Here is a 14,770-nt window from a genome sequence, read left to right on the forward strand (position 1 = left end):
TTTGGGACAAGCAGCGAGTTCAGCCTGCCTTGCCCTCTGCAGAGGCCTTCACAGTGTATGGCTGCTAAATTTTGCAGGGCTGGTATGAGCTTGGAAACCTCTGAGTCCTGTCCTGAATGTGTCTGAGTGGCTTTGGCCATGACCACACACCAGACAGCACAGGAGCTGTTTCCTGGGAGAATGAATTAAAGCCACCCCCCAGTGCCATAGTGCCTCGTCCTTGGTTTAATTGCAACAGGTCTGAAATGACCTGTGCTGGGTCCTGCCCCCCTGTGACCAGTGGGATGGCTCTGCAGGAGGGACACCAACCCCGCTCCCTTCCAGAGGGATGCTGAAAGCAGAGCCGGTGCCAGCGTGCTGCTCAGACCCTCTGTAAGTGGTTTTCTCTCTGTTCTCTCCAGGGTGGAGTTTGTGAAACTGGCTGCTACCTATTCCAAGGTGAACCTGGGCCAGGGCTTCCCTGACTTCCCTGCTCCGGACTTTCTGCAGGAGGCACTGAAGCGAGCCCTCAGCGAGGGGACCCACATGCTGCACCAGTACACCCGGGCCTTTGTGCGTGCACAGACCCCCTCCTCAGCAGCACCCCTCCCTGCCCCTCAGCCCTGGCTGCTTCAGGCCTCCTCAGGCAGCAATAAACAGGGCAAAACACGGGACAAAACACATATCCAGCCTTGACCCAAGCCCCCTGCTCCCAGGGCTGTAACTCCCTGCTTTACCACTGTGTTTGAAGCAGCCGGGCTGGGAGGTGCCTCACGGGGTGCTTGGCTGCCCAGGCCCTTTCCAAGGGTTCATCCTTGGTTTAGGAGGCTTCTGCAACTTAATTCCTACCCTCCTCTCACCCCACAGGGACACCCACCTCTGGTGAAGGTCCTAGCCCAGATTTTTGAGAAGGTGCTTGGACGAGAGCTGGACCCTATGACCAATGTGATGGTGACTGTGGGGGCATACCAGGCCCTTTTCTGCTGCTTCCAGGCTTTTGTGGATGAAGGTGATGAGGTAACCCAAGATTTGGGCTTGTTGCACTGGCAGCTTTCCCCCAGGAGAGCCCTTCCTGGCTGTGGGTCTGCCATGAGTTACAGGCTAGTTTTCATTGTCCTTTTCCAAAGCAGAGACAGTTTGAGCTCTATTCTCCAGTTTCTGAACTTCCAAAGGAAAAAATTATCTGCTGCAGGGCACAGTCTCATTTCTGCATAAGGCAAAATAACCCTTCTTGCCCTGAGGGGTGGTTTTCTTCCCAGACACTGCCCAGAGGCACTGCAGATTCTCCATTACAGTAATTCAGGGATTAAAATATCCCTTCCATTTCTCTCTGCACACATCAGGGAAGGTCTGAGCAGGGCCAGGAGGGTGCTGACATGTCCTTTCTTCCAGGTGATAGTCATTGAACCCTTCTTTGACTGCTATGAGTCAATGGTGAAAATGGCTGGTGGGACACCCATGTTTGTCCCGCTGAGACCGGTGAGTGGGTAAAGGGGAAGAGTCACAGCAAATTAAGTGAGGAGGAGAGTGGGATGCAAAGTGCACAGATAGCAAAGCAAACCAAGATTCCCCTCTGTTCTCTCTAGAAAGCTCCAAAAGATGGAAAATTGATGTCTAGTGCAGACTGGCAGCTGGACCCAGCTGAACTGGCTTCTAAATTCAGTGAAAGGACAAAAGCCATCGTCCTGAACTCACCCAATAACCCTCTGGGCAAGGTAACTCCTCTAGCTGTGCTGTGAGTGGCCCTGGGAGCTGCTGAGGTGCTGCAGCCACATTTGCAGTGCAGCAGTGACTTAACCTTCCTTGCACACAAGGAAAATGGGTTTTCTGAAGGCACCACATGCTGTGCTCGCTCTTCTGGTGTTTTTAAGCCTTGTCTTTGGTGCCAGCAGTGGCTTTGCCCTGCTAGACCTGCCAACTCCTGCCTCCCTGGATGGTGCTGTCAGGGTGCACAGCCTTCATGGACAGGCAGGGACAGGCTCGGAAATGCTCCTGCTGCATCCCTGCCCCATTCCCTTCCTGCTGCAGGTGTTCAGCCGTGGGGAGCTGGAGCTCATTGCAGAGCTGTGTGTGAAGCACGACGTCCTGTGCATCAGCGACGAGGTGTACGAGTGGCTGGTCTACGACGGGAAGGAGCACATCCGGATCGGTGCGGAGAGGGCCTGGCTGGGCCTGGGGGCCTCCTCAGGGGAGGCAGTGGTGATATCACTGGGGTCCCCTAGAGATCCCACAGGATGCCTTGCATGCACAGCTGTACTAGGCACAAATCCTCGTTGGAGGTGTTTTGCTGCACTCCAGACTCAGCCTCCAAACCAGGTCTTATACAGGAGCCCTGACTTCAGAGCCAGTCAGAGGGGAGATCCAGAACAAAGAGCCCTTTGGCTTCAGTGAAACTGAGGGTTTTTTTCCCATGCTTTGTAAAGCCACAGTTTTCTGAGTGTCTCTAGTTTCAGGAAATCCATTTCAACACGATTTCAGAGGCCTGTTCTTCCAGTTGCAGTAACATGCAATCACCCTGTTGCAGAGTGATGGTGCTTGGCATCTCCAGGAGCCCCTGGGGCTGGGTACATGAGCATGAAAATATTTAATTAAAAAGAGATGCTCTTGAGAAACCTGGCTGCCTTGAGGCTCATCCAGGTGAAAGATGTGCTGTGAACACACAAAAGATCATGATGGGTTATGGTGGGCAGAGAGCTCCCAGAAATGAGCACACTGAGCTCTGCCACTGGGGTTTCTCTCCTTTCATTGCCAGCCAGCTTGCCAGGGATGTGGGATCGCACGGTGACCATCGGGAGTGCTGGGAAGACCTTCAGTGCCACTGGATGGAAGGTGAGTGCCCCATGTGGCACCTCATTGTGTCCCCATCCCTATCCCTTTGCCACAGCATGGCACTGGGGAGGCTGTGGCCACACGCTCAGCTTTGAGCCTCGGGGTCTGGAAGCACCAAAGCTGCTTTAGGAAAGCTCTGTCTGGAAAATACAATGAAACCAGCCCAGGCAAATAAAGGGGAGCCTGAGCAGGTTCCCAGAGACTTCCCACCTTCCTCCTCCTCTCCTGGCTGCAGGTGGGATGGACTGTGGGATCTGACAGGCTGCTGCAGCACGTCCGCACCGTGCACCAAAACTCCGTGTACCACTGTGCCACCATTGCCCAGGTAAGGCAGCTCCCTGCAACTGGCCCTGACATTCTTGAAGCAGAGGCAAGAGATGTTCTTTTGCCTATGGCTGACCTGAAAGGCACAGACAAGTTATTTATGGTGCCCTGGAGGGGAGAGTCCAGCCTGCCTGGGGTACATTCCTACCTTGCATTGACAAATCTAAGGGGCCATTTGGAGGGGCTGGAGGCAGAGTTCCTTAATCACCTGTGAATTGCAGAGCAAAGAGTTTAATTCCTGAACAAGCCTTGGCCATCTTCCCACTGGGCACTGGTCATCTCTCCTTGCAGGAGGCTGTGGCTCAGGGTTTCCAGAGGGAGCTCACACTCTATGGCAAACCAGAGAGCTACTTTGTCCAACTGCCCAGGACACTACAGCAGAAGAGAGACTTGCTGATCCAGAGCCTGGTTGCTGTGGGGATCAAACCCATCGTCCCCGAGGGCACCTATTTCCTGGTGGCTGACATCTCCGAGTTCAGTGAGTCAGCTGCAGCTTTGCCCAGGGGGGCTGAGTGTGGGGAGCAGCTCAGAGGGTACCACTGGCAAGGGCAGGAACCTGCCTAAAGCACCACCAAAGCAGGGATGGACAGTGCATTCCCCATCCAAGCTCCAAGGATGTGGGTTTGGGGCACCCGGCAGCCGCCCCAGCCCCTGTCCTGCTTTGCTTCTCCTGCAGAATCTGATGTCCCCGAGGTCCCAAACTCAGATGAGCCCTATGACTGCAGATTTGCGAAGTGGATGATGAAGAACAAGGTAACTGTGAATGGCCCTTCCTGCTGCACTTGCCCGGGGTGGGTTTGTGCCCTCCCCACTGGCTGCACCTTTGGGAGCCAGAGCACAACACCACTGCCCATCTGGCAGCTCCTGGCAGGGGGGATCTGGAGGGGAGGGCTTCACCCACGCTGGGGCAGGGCAGCCCCAGAGCAGGAAACTCAGCTCCATGTGCTTCCTTCTTCCCAGGGCCTTGCTGCCATCCCACTCTCCACTTTCTACAGCGAGGCCCACAAGAACAACTACCCCAATTTCATCCGGTTCTGCTTCGCAAAGGTGAGACGTGACAGCACTGAGGAAGGTGAGGTTGGGAGTAACAACCAGGGCTGGTTTAATGAGATAAATGCCAAGAAGAAATGCAGAGTGGGCATAGGACCCTAAGCATGGCATTCCAACTGGAACAACCCCTCCTCCAGACACGTGAGCTGAGCCAGGGGCAGCAGGTGTGCAGGGCCATCCTAAGCTTGGCCCCATCAGCATCCTGCAGTTCTTGGTCAAGGCAGGGAGTCTCTGGGTGTGTGTTTAGCTGCCCAGGGGCCATGCCTGCCCCAGAGGTGCCTGTGCCTGTCTTACACTGAACACACAGCATTTGCCACGTTCAGGAACAAGAACAGGATTTTTGTATGAATGGTGACTGCAGTGAGGGAAAATGGGGTTTGGTTGGAAGCACTGACCAAATCTGTCGTATTTGTTTAGGAGGAAGCTACACTGAAGGCAGCAAATGACATATTGCAAAAATGGAAAAAGGAGAAAACCAGTTCCTGAGTGCACTGGAGAGAGAACCAGACTCTCCTTGGTCCTCACCTGCCCTGACTACTCTTTTTCCTCTTCTTTACTTGTCTACAAACTTTGATACCTTCTTAATTCTGTGCTTTCAACCATTTTCTGTCAGACAAATGGGTAAGAGGTTTGCCAGGCCCAGAATCTGGGAACACTTGAAGTCACTGTGAAATGGGTGCAATAACTTGGTGTGCATTGACAGTATTTGACATTTCTTCTTACTTTTAAAGACTTTGCTAATCAGTTCTGGAATGTATCCAGCAAGACACGAGGTAAGGAGGGTTCCGGGGGTAGTTTCCATCACCAAATTTTGAAAAAGTGCTTCAGGACCTACCTTTAAGGCCGTGGTGAGGAGTTAGTCTGGCTCGTCTTGCTCCACATCCCTCCTCATGTAATCCAAAGTGCAGGACAGCATTTCCACCAGCACTCATGTTCCCACAGGACTGTACAGTATCACCAGCCATCAGGAGGGTGACTCCATGATCCTGAAGATTATAAATCCAGTGAGATGTTTTTTTTCCATAACGAACAATTTTCCCATTACTTTTTCCTGTTATTCCCTGGGGAAGGTGACTACAGAATCTGTAAGCAGTTTCCCCCAGAAAACAGCTTTTATCAGTATCCTGGCTATTGCCAAACCTTCCCTGTGCACCCCCAAACTACTCTGGGCACTTTGTCAGGGCCTGGCAGCATTGTCCAGGGTGCAGAACAAAACCTGTAGGCCTTTGGTCAGAGCACATGGTGCCTGGGGAGGACAGGCACTGTGGCCTCAGGCTGCTCCTGCTGCTGGTGCCCCTCACAGCCTCCCACCCACTGGGCTGGTGGGGTGACATGAGCAGCATCTGAGAGAGAATTCTTGCATCAGTCTTGATTTCAGCCTGGATAAGAATGTAAAACATCATCATCAACCACACGGGACTTATGTGCACCAGACTGTGCCACGAGTGTTTGTAGCAGTTAAATTATTAAAGTGGAACTACTGCAATCATGGAAGAGTCAATGTCTCTGTACTGACTGTAGGGCTGACACAGCTCTCCTGGAGAGCTGCTGTCACCTGTGCAACACCTGTACTGGGTCCTGTGGTGGTGGCTGCTCGTCCCACCCAGGCTGGCAGGGAGCAGCTCCACAGGTTTTCCATACTGGGCTGCAGCTGGTGGGACTGATCCCCTTGGATCCAGAGCTGCATGGACCAGGGGGAAGGAGGCAAACAAACCTGCTCTCGCTGGTGGCACATGCCAGGCTCACCTGCTTGCACAGCCTGGGTGGGTGCTGCTGAAAGCCCTTTAGCACCCATTTACCTACCAAACATGGGGAGAGCTGCAACTGCTGAAACAGAGAAAGAACCATGAGATTAGATTATTAACATGAAGATTAATTGCAACACCCCCAACACGTGGGAGCTCTTGCTCTAGGCCATGGCACAACCTGCAAAGGGTTGGATGCATTTCCACATCCAACACACAGGCAGTGCTTGTGCAAAGAGATACAGATGTGGCTGCCTAAATTTTACATACACACCCCTAGACCCTGCTAACAGCTATAGCCAGCATTTAATCTTCATTATTGTTTTGGGAATGAAGCACAACTCTCCAGAAAATCACATCTCAAGAGATCCACAGATGACATGCATTCAAAAAGAAAAAAATGAGAAGAAACATCAAGGAACAGCTGCAATCCCAAGGAACATTTCGCTCCCAACCACTCAGAACGTTTCTATTCGTGAACTAGACTTCCTCAGATGTAAAACGTCACTCACGCCATTGGACAAGCACGAAGCTAAAAATCTGACCAACCACAGAATTACAGTAAATGCGAAATTCCCGTGTCGCGCTCAGGTCACCCATCCGCCCGCAGAACGCGGCGGTCCCGGCTTAGCTTCGTATCCGCGCCGGACGCTTAAGCAAGGCCCACGTGACACCAAGGCTCCGCCCCCCATGGGAGGTGCCAGGGCCGCCCGACCAATCACGGCGTGGGGGGCGTGACCGGGAGCGCGGGAAAGATGGCGGACACCGAGGGGAGCGTGGGGAAGCGACCCCGGGGAGCGCAGGTGGGGTAGGGGAGCATCGGGGATGGGGGGGACCCCGGGGATCGCTCTGAGGGGTAACGCGCTCCGTTCCCCGCAGGTCGAGGACAGGAAGGTGGACTGGCGGCGCTGGAAAGAGGAGAGTAAGGAAGGCCGGGCACACGTGGGGGCTGCGGGAGGGTGAAACCGGTGTTTAACGCCAGGCGCCGTTCCCCGCCCCAGGGAAAGCGGAGAAGAAGAAATGGAAGGAGATGAAGCTGCTGAAGAAGCTGGAGAAACAGCGGGTGCGGGAGCTGGCAGAACAGGAGGCCAAAAAGAAGGAGGAGCAGAAGGAAGACAGAGGTGATGCCGCTGCGACCCGGTGTGGAGACATGGGTGGAAAAAGCTGGGAGAACTGGGCTCTTAAAAGCCAGTCAGTGTTACAGATTGATAGGAAGGGTGACGCTTCATAGGTGCAGTGTGGATGAGTCCACATGTCCAAACAGGCACGAACAGCGAGCACTGCACGAGAGACCATTCTTAAGAGAAAATCTGGGATTAAATGTAAGACACAGAGGGCATTTTTCCCCCACCACAGCTGCAGCTGAAGCAATAACTGTGATGTGGTACATCAGCTGTCAGGCCGTGGCTCTCTCGTGTCTCTGCTCCCCCAGCCGTGGTTCTGTCTCATGGCTCTCTCTGTCCCCAGGCCGGCACCACACGCTGAGTGTGGCCCTGCCGGGCTCCATCCTGAACAACGCGCAGTCGCTGGAGCTCCGCACGTACCTGGCGGGACAGATCGGCCGGGCCTGCGCCATCTTCTGCGTGGACGAGATCGTGGTGTTTGATGAGCAGGGAGAGGATGTGAAGTAAGGGGGAGATTGAAAGAGAGCATGTTTAGATGAGATTTTAGGGAGACATTCTTCCCTGTGAGGGTGGGGAGGCCCTGGCACAGGTTGCCCAGAGAAGCTGTGGCTGCCCCATCCCTGGAAGTGTCCAAGGCCAGGTTGGATGGGGCTTGGAGCAACCTGGGCTAGTGGGAGGTGTCCCTGCCCATGGCAGGGGGTGGAACAAGATGAACTTTAAGGTCCCTTCCAACCCAAACCATTCTGAGATTCTATGAAGGAGGAACCATCCTGTTCTGCACAAAGTGTTTCCTCTCAGCTTTCAGTTCCTTCAGTCTTTTATGAAGCTGAGTCCAGGAAGGAACTGTGTGTACCTCATGCAAGTATTTGGACCTCCCTCAAATGCCAGGATTACAGGGACCCCTCTACCACTGGGAAAAGATTTTGACTGAACAGCCCTGGCAACCAGGATTGTTTTATCCCAGCACAGGGATGACAAACCAGCAAGAGGTCAAGTTCTCCTGTAGTCTTAAACGTTGCTGTGAGGGACAGGACATGCCTATATCTCTTTAGAAGAATAATTCGGGCCCTTCAGCTTTTCACTTGGACCTGCCCTTGTGCTAACTGGTCAAGCCCTGCAATTCTGGAGCTCAGTGGCATCCAAGTGCCAGGTTGTGTCAACACACAAAGATCAAAAAACAAAACTGAAAAAGATACCTGGCTTATGGAGAGAGTTCCAAAGATGAGCAGGGTGGAGAGAAGGGGTGTGCTGCTCTTTTCAGATTAAGAAGCAAAGCTTGGTCTTCTGGAGACCTGACCAACCTCAGACTGAGTCCTCAAGCTGCTTTCTTTTTCTTTCAGGAGCGTGGAGGGGGACTTTAAAGGAATTGGGAGGAAAGGCAAGGCTTGTGTGCAGCTGGCTCGGGTCCTGCAGTACTTGGAGTGCCCTCAGTAAGTCCACCATGGTCAGACTGTGCATGAGATCCAACTGCCCTGGGTACCTCACACCAGAGGCTGTGGGAGCAGGAGGCAAATTCATAATTATGCAGGAACACAGGATCTGATTGTTTCACTTGTCTGGTTCGGGAGTTTAACTGAAAGAGGAGCAGTGAATGCAGGATACAACCTGCACAATACCTTAGAAGTAGATCAGGGATTTGAAGAAGCTAAGACTGCTTTCTCTGTACTCAGCACCTTTGACTCAGGACAGGGTTGGAATTGAGGCTTGGATTCCATAAAAACAACTTTTCACATTTCAGCCTTCTCTGGTAACAGGTACTTGAGGAAAACCTTTTTTCCAAAACATGAGGATCTGCAGTTTGCAGGTAATGATCCAGCTGTCTCTGTCCCTCCTGAGCTCCTTTTGTGTGGGACACACAGATCTCAATAACTGTTCCCACTTCACCGAGCCAGTCAGGTGCTCTGGGACACTGGGAGGGAGGAGGCAGGAGGGCACTTACACTGTCCTCCTCTCAGCAACTCTTCCCTTTGTGCTGTTCCAGGGCTCCTCAATCCCCTGGACAGCCCCCACCACATGCGGGTGGATGAGGGCTCGGAATACCGGGAGGGCGTCGTGCTGGACCGGCCATCGAAGCCAGGCAGAGGTTCTTTTGTTAACTGTGGGATGAGGAAGGTGTGTCTGTTACCCACAGATCCCCAAAACAATCCCCCTTGTCTCTCTGGCAGATCTGAAGCAGGCAGGGTGGGTACTGCTGGGTTTCTGAAGGCCACAGCGGGCTGGCAGAGGGTTTAAGGCTGTTGCTGTCTTGTCCCTTCTGGCTCTCCAATGCTTGTGGCTTCCCAAGCCCCTGGAAGGCCCTGCTTATTCCAGCACATTGTTGCTTCACTGCTGCAGCTGAACCTTTGAGCAGCAAAATAAGTCTCAGAGTGATGCCCAAGGCCCTGAGCCACATGCAGAGCTCCTCATTCCAGCTCCAGGCTGGAACAGACCTGCACTTCCTCAGAGGGTTCCCTTCCTTCCCCACCTTCCCCAGTACTTCCAGAATGCCTGACAATAATGGTGACTGTCACTGCAGGAGGTGCAGATAGACAAGCAGCTGAACCCTGGTCTGAGAGTCACCGTCCGCCTGGAGGAGCCCCAGAATCCAGGTAATCCATGGCTCCAGTAGCATCTATGAACTGTAGGAGCTGGTCCTTCCATAGCACAGGTTTGAAGGTATCCAACAGTTCTACACCTTCCCTTCACACACAGTTTAATAACACCCTTACCCTGCCTCCCTTGTTAACTGGAAAGAACTACCAGCTCTTTGACCAACAGTGAACACCCCAAACACACCTGCATGCTTTCCAGAACTCGCAGAATTCCCAGAATCCCTTTTCACATTCTGGAAAAAGGGAGGGTCGTGTTGTACACCAACTCAGTGCCCCACCCCAGGAGAAAGTGCTGGTCAAATCTCACCAGATTGCAGGGGTTGATCATCTCCTTGCTTCCCTTCCAGAAGCCAAAGTGCACAAAGGCACCGTGGTGTCCTCACACCACCCCCGGACGGTCTCGGGCTTGTACTGGGGGTACAGTGTCCGCCTTGCCTCCTGCCTGAGTGAGTATTGGCAGGGATTCCCTGCTTTCTGTCAAGGCTCTGCCTGAGCTTGCCCACCCATTTCAGGCCTACTGGCTAAACATATTAATATCTCTCCCACAGAAATCTCTCGTCTTAAAAGCAGCTTACACATGCAGTTAGCAGCCATCTGGCAGCCAAATTTAGGGGCCAGTCACCCACCAGAACTCTGCCCTGTGTCTCCACTCACCATTGCTCCAAATGGCTGCACAGCAGCAGGAGATGAGTTTCCATGATAACGACATCCCACTCATTTCCACCAGAGCCAGCAGTGACATTTGAGCTCAAGAGCCCTGAAAAATCCTCTTCCTGAGTTCTGGTTGACTGGACCTCTTAGGAAAACTATTAGTCAAGGAATGGTTCCCAGCACTAATGTTGTGAGCTTTGAGGAGAAGGTGCTGCTGTTGAGAAGGGTGTGGGAGGTTCCTAGAGCAAGGGAATTATGTGGGAAAGAGGAATCATTCTTCTGTCTCCTGATGCACCATTGGCATTAGTTCACCTTGTCCAGAAGGCAGATGGGCGAGGGCACTGCAGCAATAACCCCAGACTGTGCTTCCCAGGTGCTGTCTTTTCCGAGTGCCCGTTCAAGGAAGGCTACGATCTCTCCATTGGGACCTCAGAGCGGGGCAGCCCCGTGGACCAGGTCACTCTCCCCTCCTTCAGGTTTGTGTCCCACCTGCTTGGCCCTTCTGAGAGCCCCCAGTGAGGCTGGTGCAGGCAGCAGAGCTGCACTGCAGCCTTGGTGTCCTCCCAGGCTGGAATGCTCCTAGATCCAAGTGCAAGACTTACCCACAGGCTCCCTCCAGTGCTCTGCTGCTCCCTTTTACACCAAGGCACATTTCTCTGCGTCCCAGAAGCTGGGGAAGTACCCCAGGTCAAGGCCAATTCCTTTCCTGTTTCTCTGGAGTTGGTAGCAGGGACTGTCACATTGGCCAAGTGCTGCAGGGCTTTTGGTGGGGAGGCAGCTGCACTGGGCACCATCAGCAAGGGACACAGCTCCCTGCTTCAGCAGCACACAGGAGCTTGAAAGCAGACCCAGACACCTGAATAAAAGAAAAGAGCCTGCTTCTTGCAGATTCTGCCCTCTCACCCTGTCCCTGTGCTCTTCCCAGGCATGCCCTTGTCGTGTTTGGAGGCCTTGAAGGCTTGGAAGCCGGGGTTGATGTGGATCCAAACCTGGAGGTCACCGACCCAAGCACACTCTTTGACTTCTACCTGAACACCTGCCCCGGCCAGGGCAGCAGGACCATCCGCACGGAGGTGGGGGGCTGATGGTGCAGGGTGTGCCCAGGGCAGGGCTGGTTTTCTGCCTGTGGCAGTGACAGGTGTGGCTCCCCAGTGACCTTCAGGGAGCAGCTGCTTTGCCTGGTGCTCTCAGAGCAGCTCTGACTCCATTCTGTTCCAGGAAGCGCTGTTGATCTCCCTGTCTGTGCTCAGACCCCACATCCAAGAGGCTGTGAAGACACCAGGGACAGCTGAGGGGAAGGGAAACCACTGACCTTGGCAGGCACTGGGGACTCGGGGAGGCGGCTCTTCAAACAAGGGGTGCTGGGCAAGTCACTCCAAGAGCCTGGCGGGGCCGAGGCACAGCGTGACCAAAGCTGGCAGCGCTGCCCAGCCAAGAATTCAGCTGCTGCTGGGAGCAAGTCTGTGCCCTCCTGCCTGCATGGCCCAGCAGCTGGGACGAGCCTGGCAGCAGGCTGGGTCTCAGCAATTCCGACATCTGGGGTGGGAATAAAGCAGTATGGAACCTCAGCTGCCTCGAATCCAGGTGTGACTTCATGTTGAGGATGGGCACTCGCTGTGCAGAGGTCCTGCACACTCTGACTCTGGAGCCATGTGGCTTTCAGACTGAAAGGAAGTCAAAGCTTAATCCTTATGCCAAGAAGCTGTTCTTGCCTCAGCATGACTTCCCCAGCCCCCCCTTCAACTCCAAGGCTTCATCCTTCCCAACACCAGGAAGAGCTGGAGCTTCAGTTTGGCCTCAGCAGTAAAACACATCAGCTTGTTACAGTTTGGCTCCATCTGTGATGCCTTAAGCTCTGCCTACAGTGAGCTCAGACAGGAAAGCAGCTGGAAAAGTTGGCTCTGTCCTCCCCTCCTGCTGAGATATTCAGAGCTTTGGTGAGAGCAGATAAGAAACAACCAATACCATGGGTGGTCAAAGCTTTACTGCTAAAACCATCTTCTGAAAGAAAACAATCACACAATCCTTTGGCCACAGGAAGGCAGGAACTTCTCCTCTCCTCCCACTGCACCCATCTTGCTTCCCCTCCTTCCCAGATAAACAGCAAAAATTAGTAACTTCCCTCTGTGCCCTAAGGAGCCTCACATAATTCCAGAGGAGCAGTGGATTAGGGACAAATTCTAGTCTAGAGAGCTGCTACAGTGTCAAGTGCCCAGGAGTCTTTGGAGGACCTCCCTGGAGATCTGCTGTGTGCTGTGTTTGTGTTTCACTGTCACACAAAAGAGGGGAAGGGGTAGAAAGAAGCATTGGTTTGATTCTTCCCACATTTAAAATTGCACAAGGAACTATGATTCTGTGGGTCACTGCTGTCAGTCCCTTCCCAGGGGATACCTGGATTTGCTTAGTCAGGGTTCAACTCCTGCTCCCAGCTGTGATGGCTTTCAAGTTACTTGTTCTCCTCAGGATGTTTGGGACAAAGAGCAGCCCCGAGGCTCTCTCGATGCTCTCGATGGGGACCAGGAACCGTTCCAGGGGGATTTTCTCATCCACGGGGCTGTTGGGCATCACGTACGAGCGCAGCTCGATCTCCCCACTCTCCTTTTCCAAGATGAGCACCTTGAAGAAGTGGGTGGGGACTGCCACGTTGTTCTTCCCAATCACCTGGTACTTGACATACATCTTCCCATCAGCCTCTGTCCTGCACCGACAGCAACATCCCAGGTTATCTCCCAGTCTGGTGCCACCTCCACCCCCTCAGCCCTCCAACACCCCCCTGGCAGCAGAGGCTACGTGACACAGGGAGGCTGAGCTGTGCACTGGGTCTGCTCCCCCCAAAGCCCCTCCCTGCTGGCTCTCTGTAACAGCCCTTCCAAGCTATTTCCTGCTGCTGAAGAGATCTCAACATGAGACAGCCGCTCTTTAGCGCTATGTGAAGATCTTTGCAAATAAAGTCGTGCCCTTAAGTGGAGTGGTAGTCCATGAAATAAAACCTGGAAGCTTTTTTCTGCAGTCAAATCTGTTAATCTAATCATCTAGTAATTACTAAATTGTTAAGGACTGCAAGCAAAAGCAACTTGGTCATACTGTAGCTCAAGAAACCCACCCTTACTCATGAAATAATCAACTGCACAAACTGTACCCTCATCCTAAGAAAGTACCTTTCCACAGAACCTCTGTGCACGGCTGGTCTCACCTACTGAGCAGGCAGGAGCACCTCACCCTGTTTTCCTTTCCCAGCACAATGCACCCTTCGGGTGCCATCCCAGCTCAGCCCTCGTGTTTACCTGGGCAGGAAGAGGGGTCCTGTGCAGACATAGACATTCCTGTTGTGCTTTGCCAAGCTCCTGCAGTACTTCTCAAGGTTATTCCAGGCATTCTGGTTTAAGTGAGGATTCTAGAAACACAACCAGTGGTGAGTTGCAGGGGTATTTCATCACTGTTCAGAGTAACACACCTGCTTTTTCTGTTAATGCATCTCACAGTGCCCCATGCACTTTCCAGAAGAGATCATAAAATCCTAAATCTCCACTACCACCTTTGCTTTGGAAGCTGTGCACAGGGAGGTCCTGGTTTGCACACCCAGGACAGGACCCATCGCTCAGCCCACAACTTTTGCAAGTGTCTGTCCTGTCCACGTGTTTAACTGCACTGAAAGGGGTCTCTCATGGCTTGAGAGGCACATGCAGGTGCCTTTGCAGTTGTTAAACTCAGCAGGAAACACCTCCGGGTGACTTTTCCCCCTCTCTGCCCGGAGGGTCAAACACAGCGCCACTCCCAGGTGGTTTCTCGCGTCTGCCCTTGGCCGGGGCAGCTCCGGACCGTACCTGCGGGGCGATGTTGCTCAGGTAGAACGTGTCCCGCATGGCCTTCTGGCTCCACTTGTGGTTGGCGGCCGCCGCCAGGTGCCCGCGGTCGAAGCCGCTGCCGCGGTAGTCGGCGTTGGTGGCGCGGTGATACTCGTGCACCGAGTCGTCCTCCTGGAAGTCGCAGGCGGCGCGGTCCGAGGCGCCGCTCAGCGTGTCCCGGTTGAGCTGCTCGATGACCCAGAGCGCGCTGCGGCTCCGCGGGTCGTAGCACAGCACGTAGGACTCGCGGCTCCGCAGCTGCGCCAGCCCGGGCAGCCCGTACTTGCTGAGCTCGGTGCGCCCCGAGCCCGGCGGGGCCGGCAGGTCGGCCGCGGACACGGCGGGCAGCACGGGCAGCACGGGCAGCCGGGCCAGCAGCCCTTCGGCCGCCTCGCCCCGCGGATCCGGGGAATCCCGGCGGTGCCGGGGGGCCAGAGCCGCCCCCAGCCCCGCGCCCACCGCGAACGGCAGCGCCCAGCGCGCCCGCAGCATGGCCGTGCCGGTGGGGACCGCCCCCCGGGCGCTTAAAACGGGCCGCGGCCGCGCCGGGGGCGGCCGCGATGCGGCGGCGGCATCGCCGCTTTAAGGCAGCGCGCGCACGGCGCGGGTGGGGGGACAGCGCGGACACCGCG

The 14,770-nt window shown here is 54.4% G+C and overlaps 3 protein-coding genes across 7 annotated transcripts in view; 2 read left to right on the top strand and 1 right to left on the bottom strand.

Moving 5' to 3' along the window:
* KYAT1 (kynurenine aminotransferase 1) overlaps positions 1 to 5,671 on the top strand; it is a 12,687-nt gene extending 7,016 nt beyond the window's left edge. For 2 of the 5 annotated variants that reach the window (XM_032707967.1, XM_032707968.1), the window contains 11 exons: positions 402 to 552; positions 847 to 996; positions 1,372 to 1,458; positions 1,566 to 1,694; positions 2,008 to 2,128; positions 2,732 to 2,808; positions 3,044 to 3,133; positions 3,424 to 3,610; positions 3,809 to 3,885; positions 4,093 to 4,179; positions 4,600 to 5,671. In XM_032707967.1, coding sequence (XP_032563858.1) covers positions 402 to 552; positions 847 to 996; positions 1,372 to 1,458; positions 1,566 to 1,694; positions 2,008 to 2,128; positions 2,732 to 2,808; positions 3,044 to 3,133; positions 3,424 to 3,610; positions 3,809 to 3,885; positions 4,093 to 4,179; positions 4,600 to 4,668 — 1,225 coding nt within the window. In that variant the 3' untranslated portion in view covers positions 4,669 to 5,671. The remainder of the gene's footprint in view (positions 1 to 401; positions 553 to 846; positions 997 to 1,371; positions 1,459 to 1,565; positions 1,695 to 2,007; positions 2,129 to 2,731; positions 2,809 to 3,043; positions 3,134 to 3,423; positions 3,611 to 3,808; positions 3,886 to 4,092; positions 4,180 to 4,599) is intronic. The other 3 variants (XM_032707969.1, XM_032707970.1, XR_004360545.1) reach the window with 2 other exon arrangements.
* Positions 5,672 to 6,642: 971 nt separating this feature from the next.
* On the top strand, positions 6,643 to 11,861 carry SPOUT1 (SPOUT domain containing methyltransferase 1). The gene is made up of 12 exons (XM_032707982.1): positions 6,643 to 6,730; positions 6,807 to 6,849; positions 6,929 to 7,048; positions 7,395 to 7,554; positions 8,392 to 8,481; positions 8,806 to 8,855; positions 9,033 to 9,163; positions 9,567 to 9,639; positions 9,990 to 10,088; positions 10,667 to 10,769; positions 11,219 to 11,366; positions 11,512 to 11,861. The coding sequence occupies exons 1-12, from the start codon at positions 6,683 to 6,685 to the stop codon at positions 11,602 to 11,604; spliced, it is 1,158 nt and encodes a 385-aa protein (XP_032563873.1). The 5' UTR covers positions 6,643 to 6,682; the 3' UTR covers positions 11,605 to 11,861.
* A 394-nt stretch (positions 11,862 to 12,255) lies between these two features.
* ENDOG (endonuclease G) lies at positions 12,256 to 14,645 on the bottom strand. The gene is made up of 3 exons (XM_032707992.1): positions 14,118 to 14,645; positions 13,578 to 13,687; positions 12,256 to 12,991 (listed from the first exon to the last, which is right to left on the bottom strand). Exons 1-3 carry the CDS (start codon positions 14,628 to 14,630, stop codon positions 12,706 to 12,708), a joined length of 909 nt encoding a protein of 302 aa, XP_032563883.1. The 5' UTR covers positions 14,631 to 14,645; the 3' UTR covers positions 12,256 to 12,705.
* Positions 14,646 to 14,770: the final 125 nt, after the last annotated feature.

Source organism: Chiroxiphia lanceolata, chromosome 21, assembly GCF_009829145.1.
Source record: "Chiroxiphia lanceolata isolate bChiLan1 chromosome 21, bChiLan1.pri, whole genome shotgun sequence".
Taxonomy (NCBI): Eukaryota; Metazoa; Chordata; class Aves; order Passeriformes; family Pipridae; genus Chiroxiphia; species Chiroxiphia lanceolata.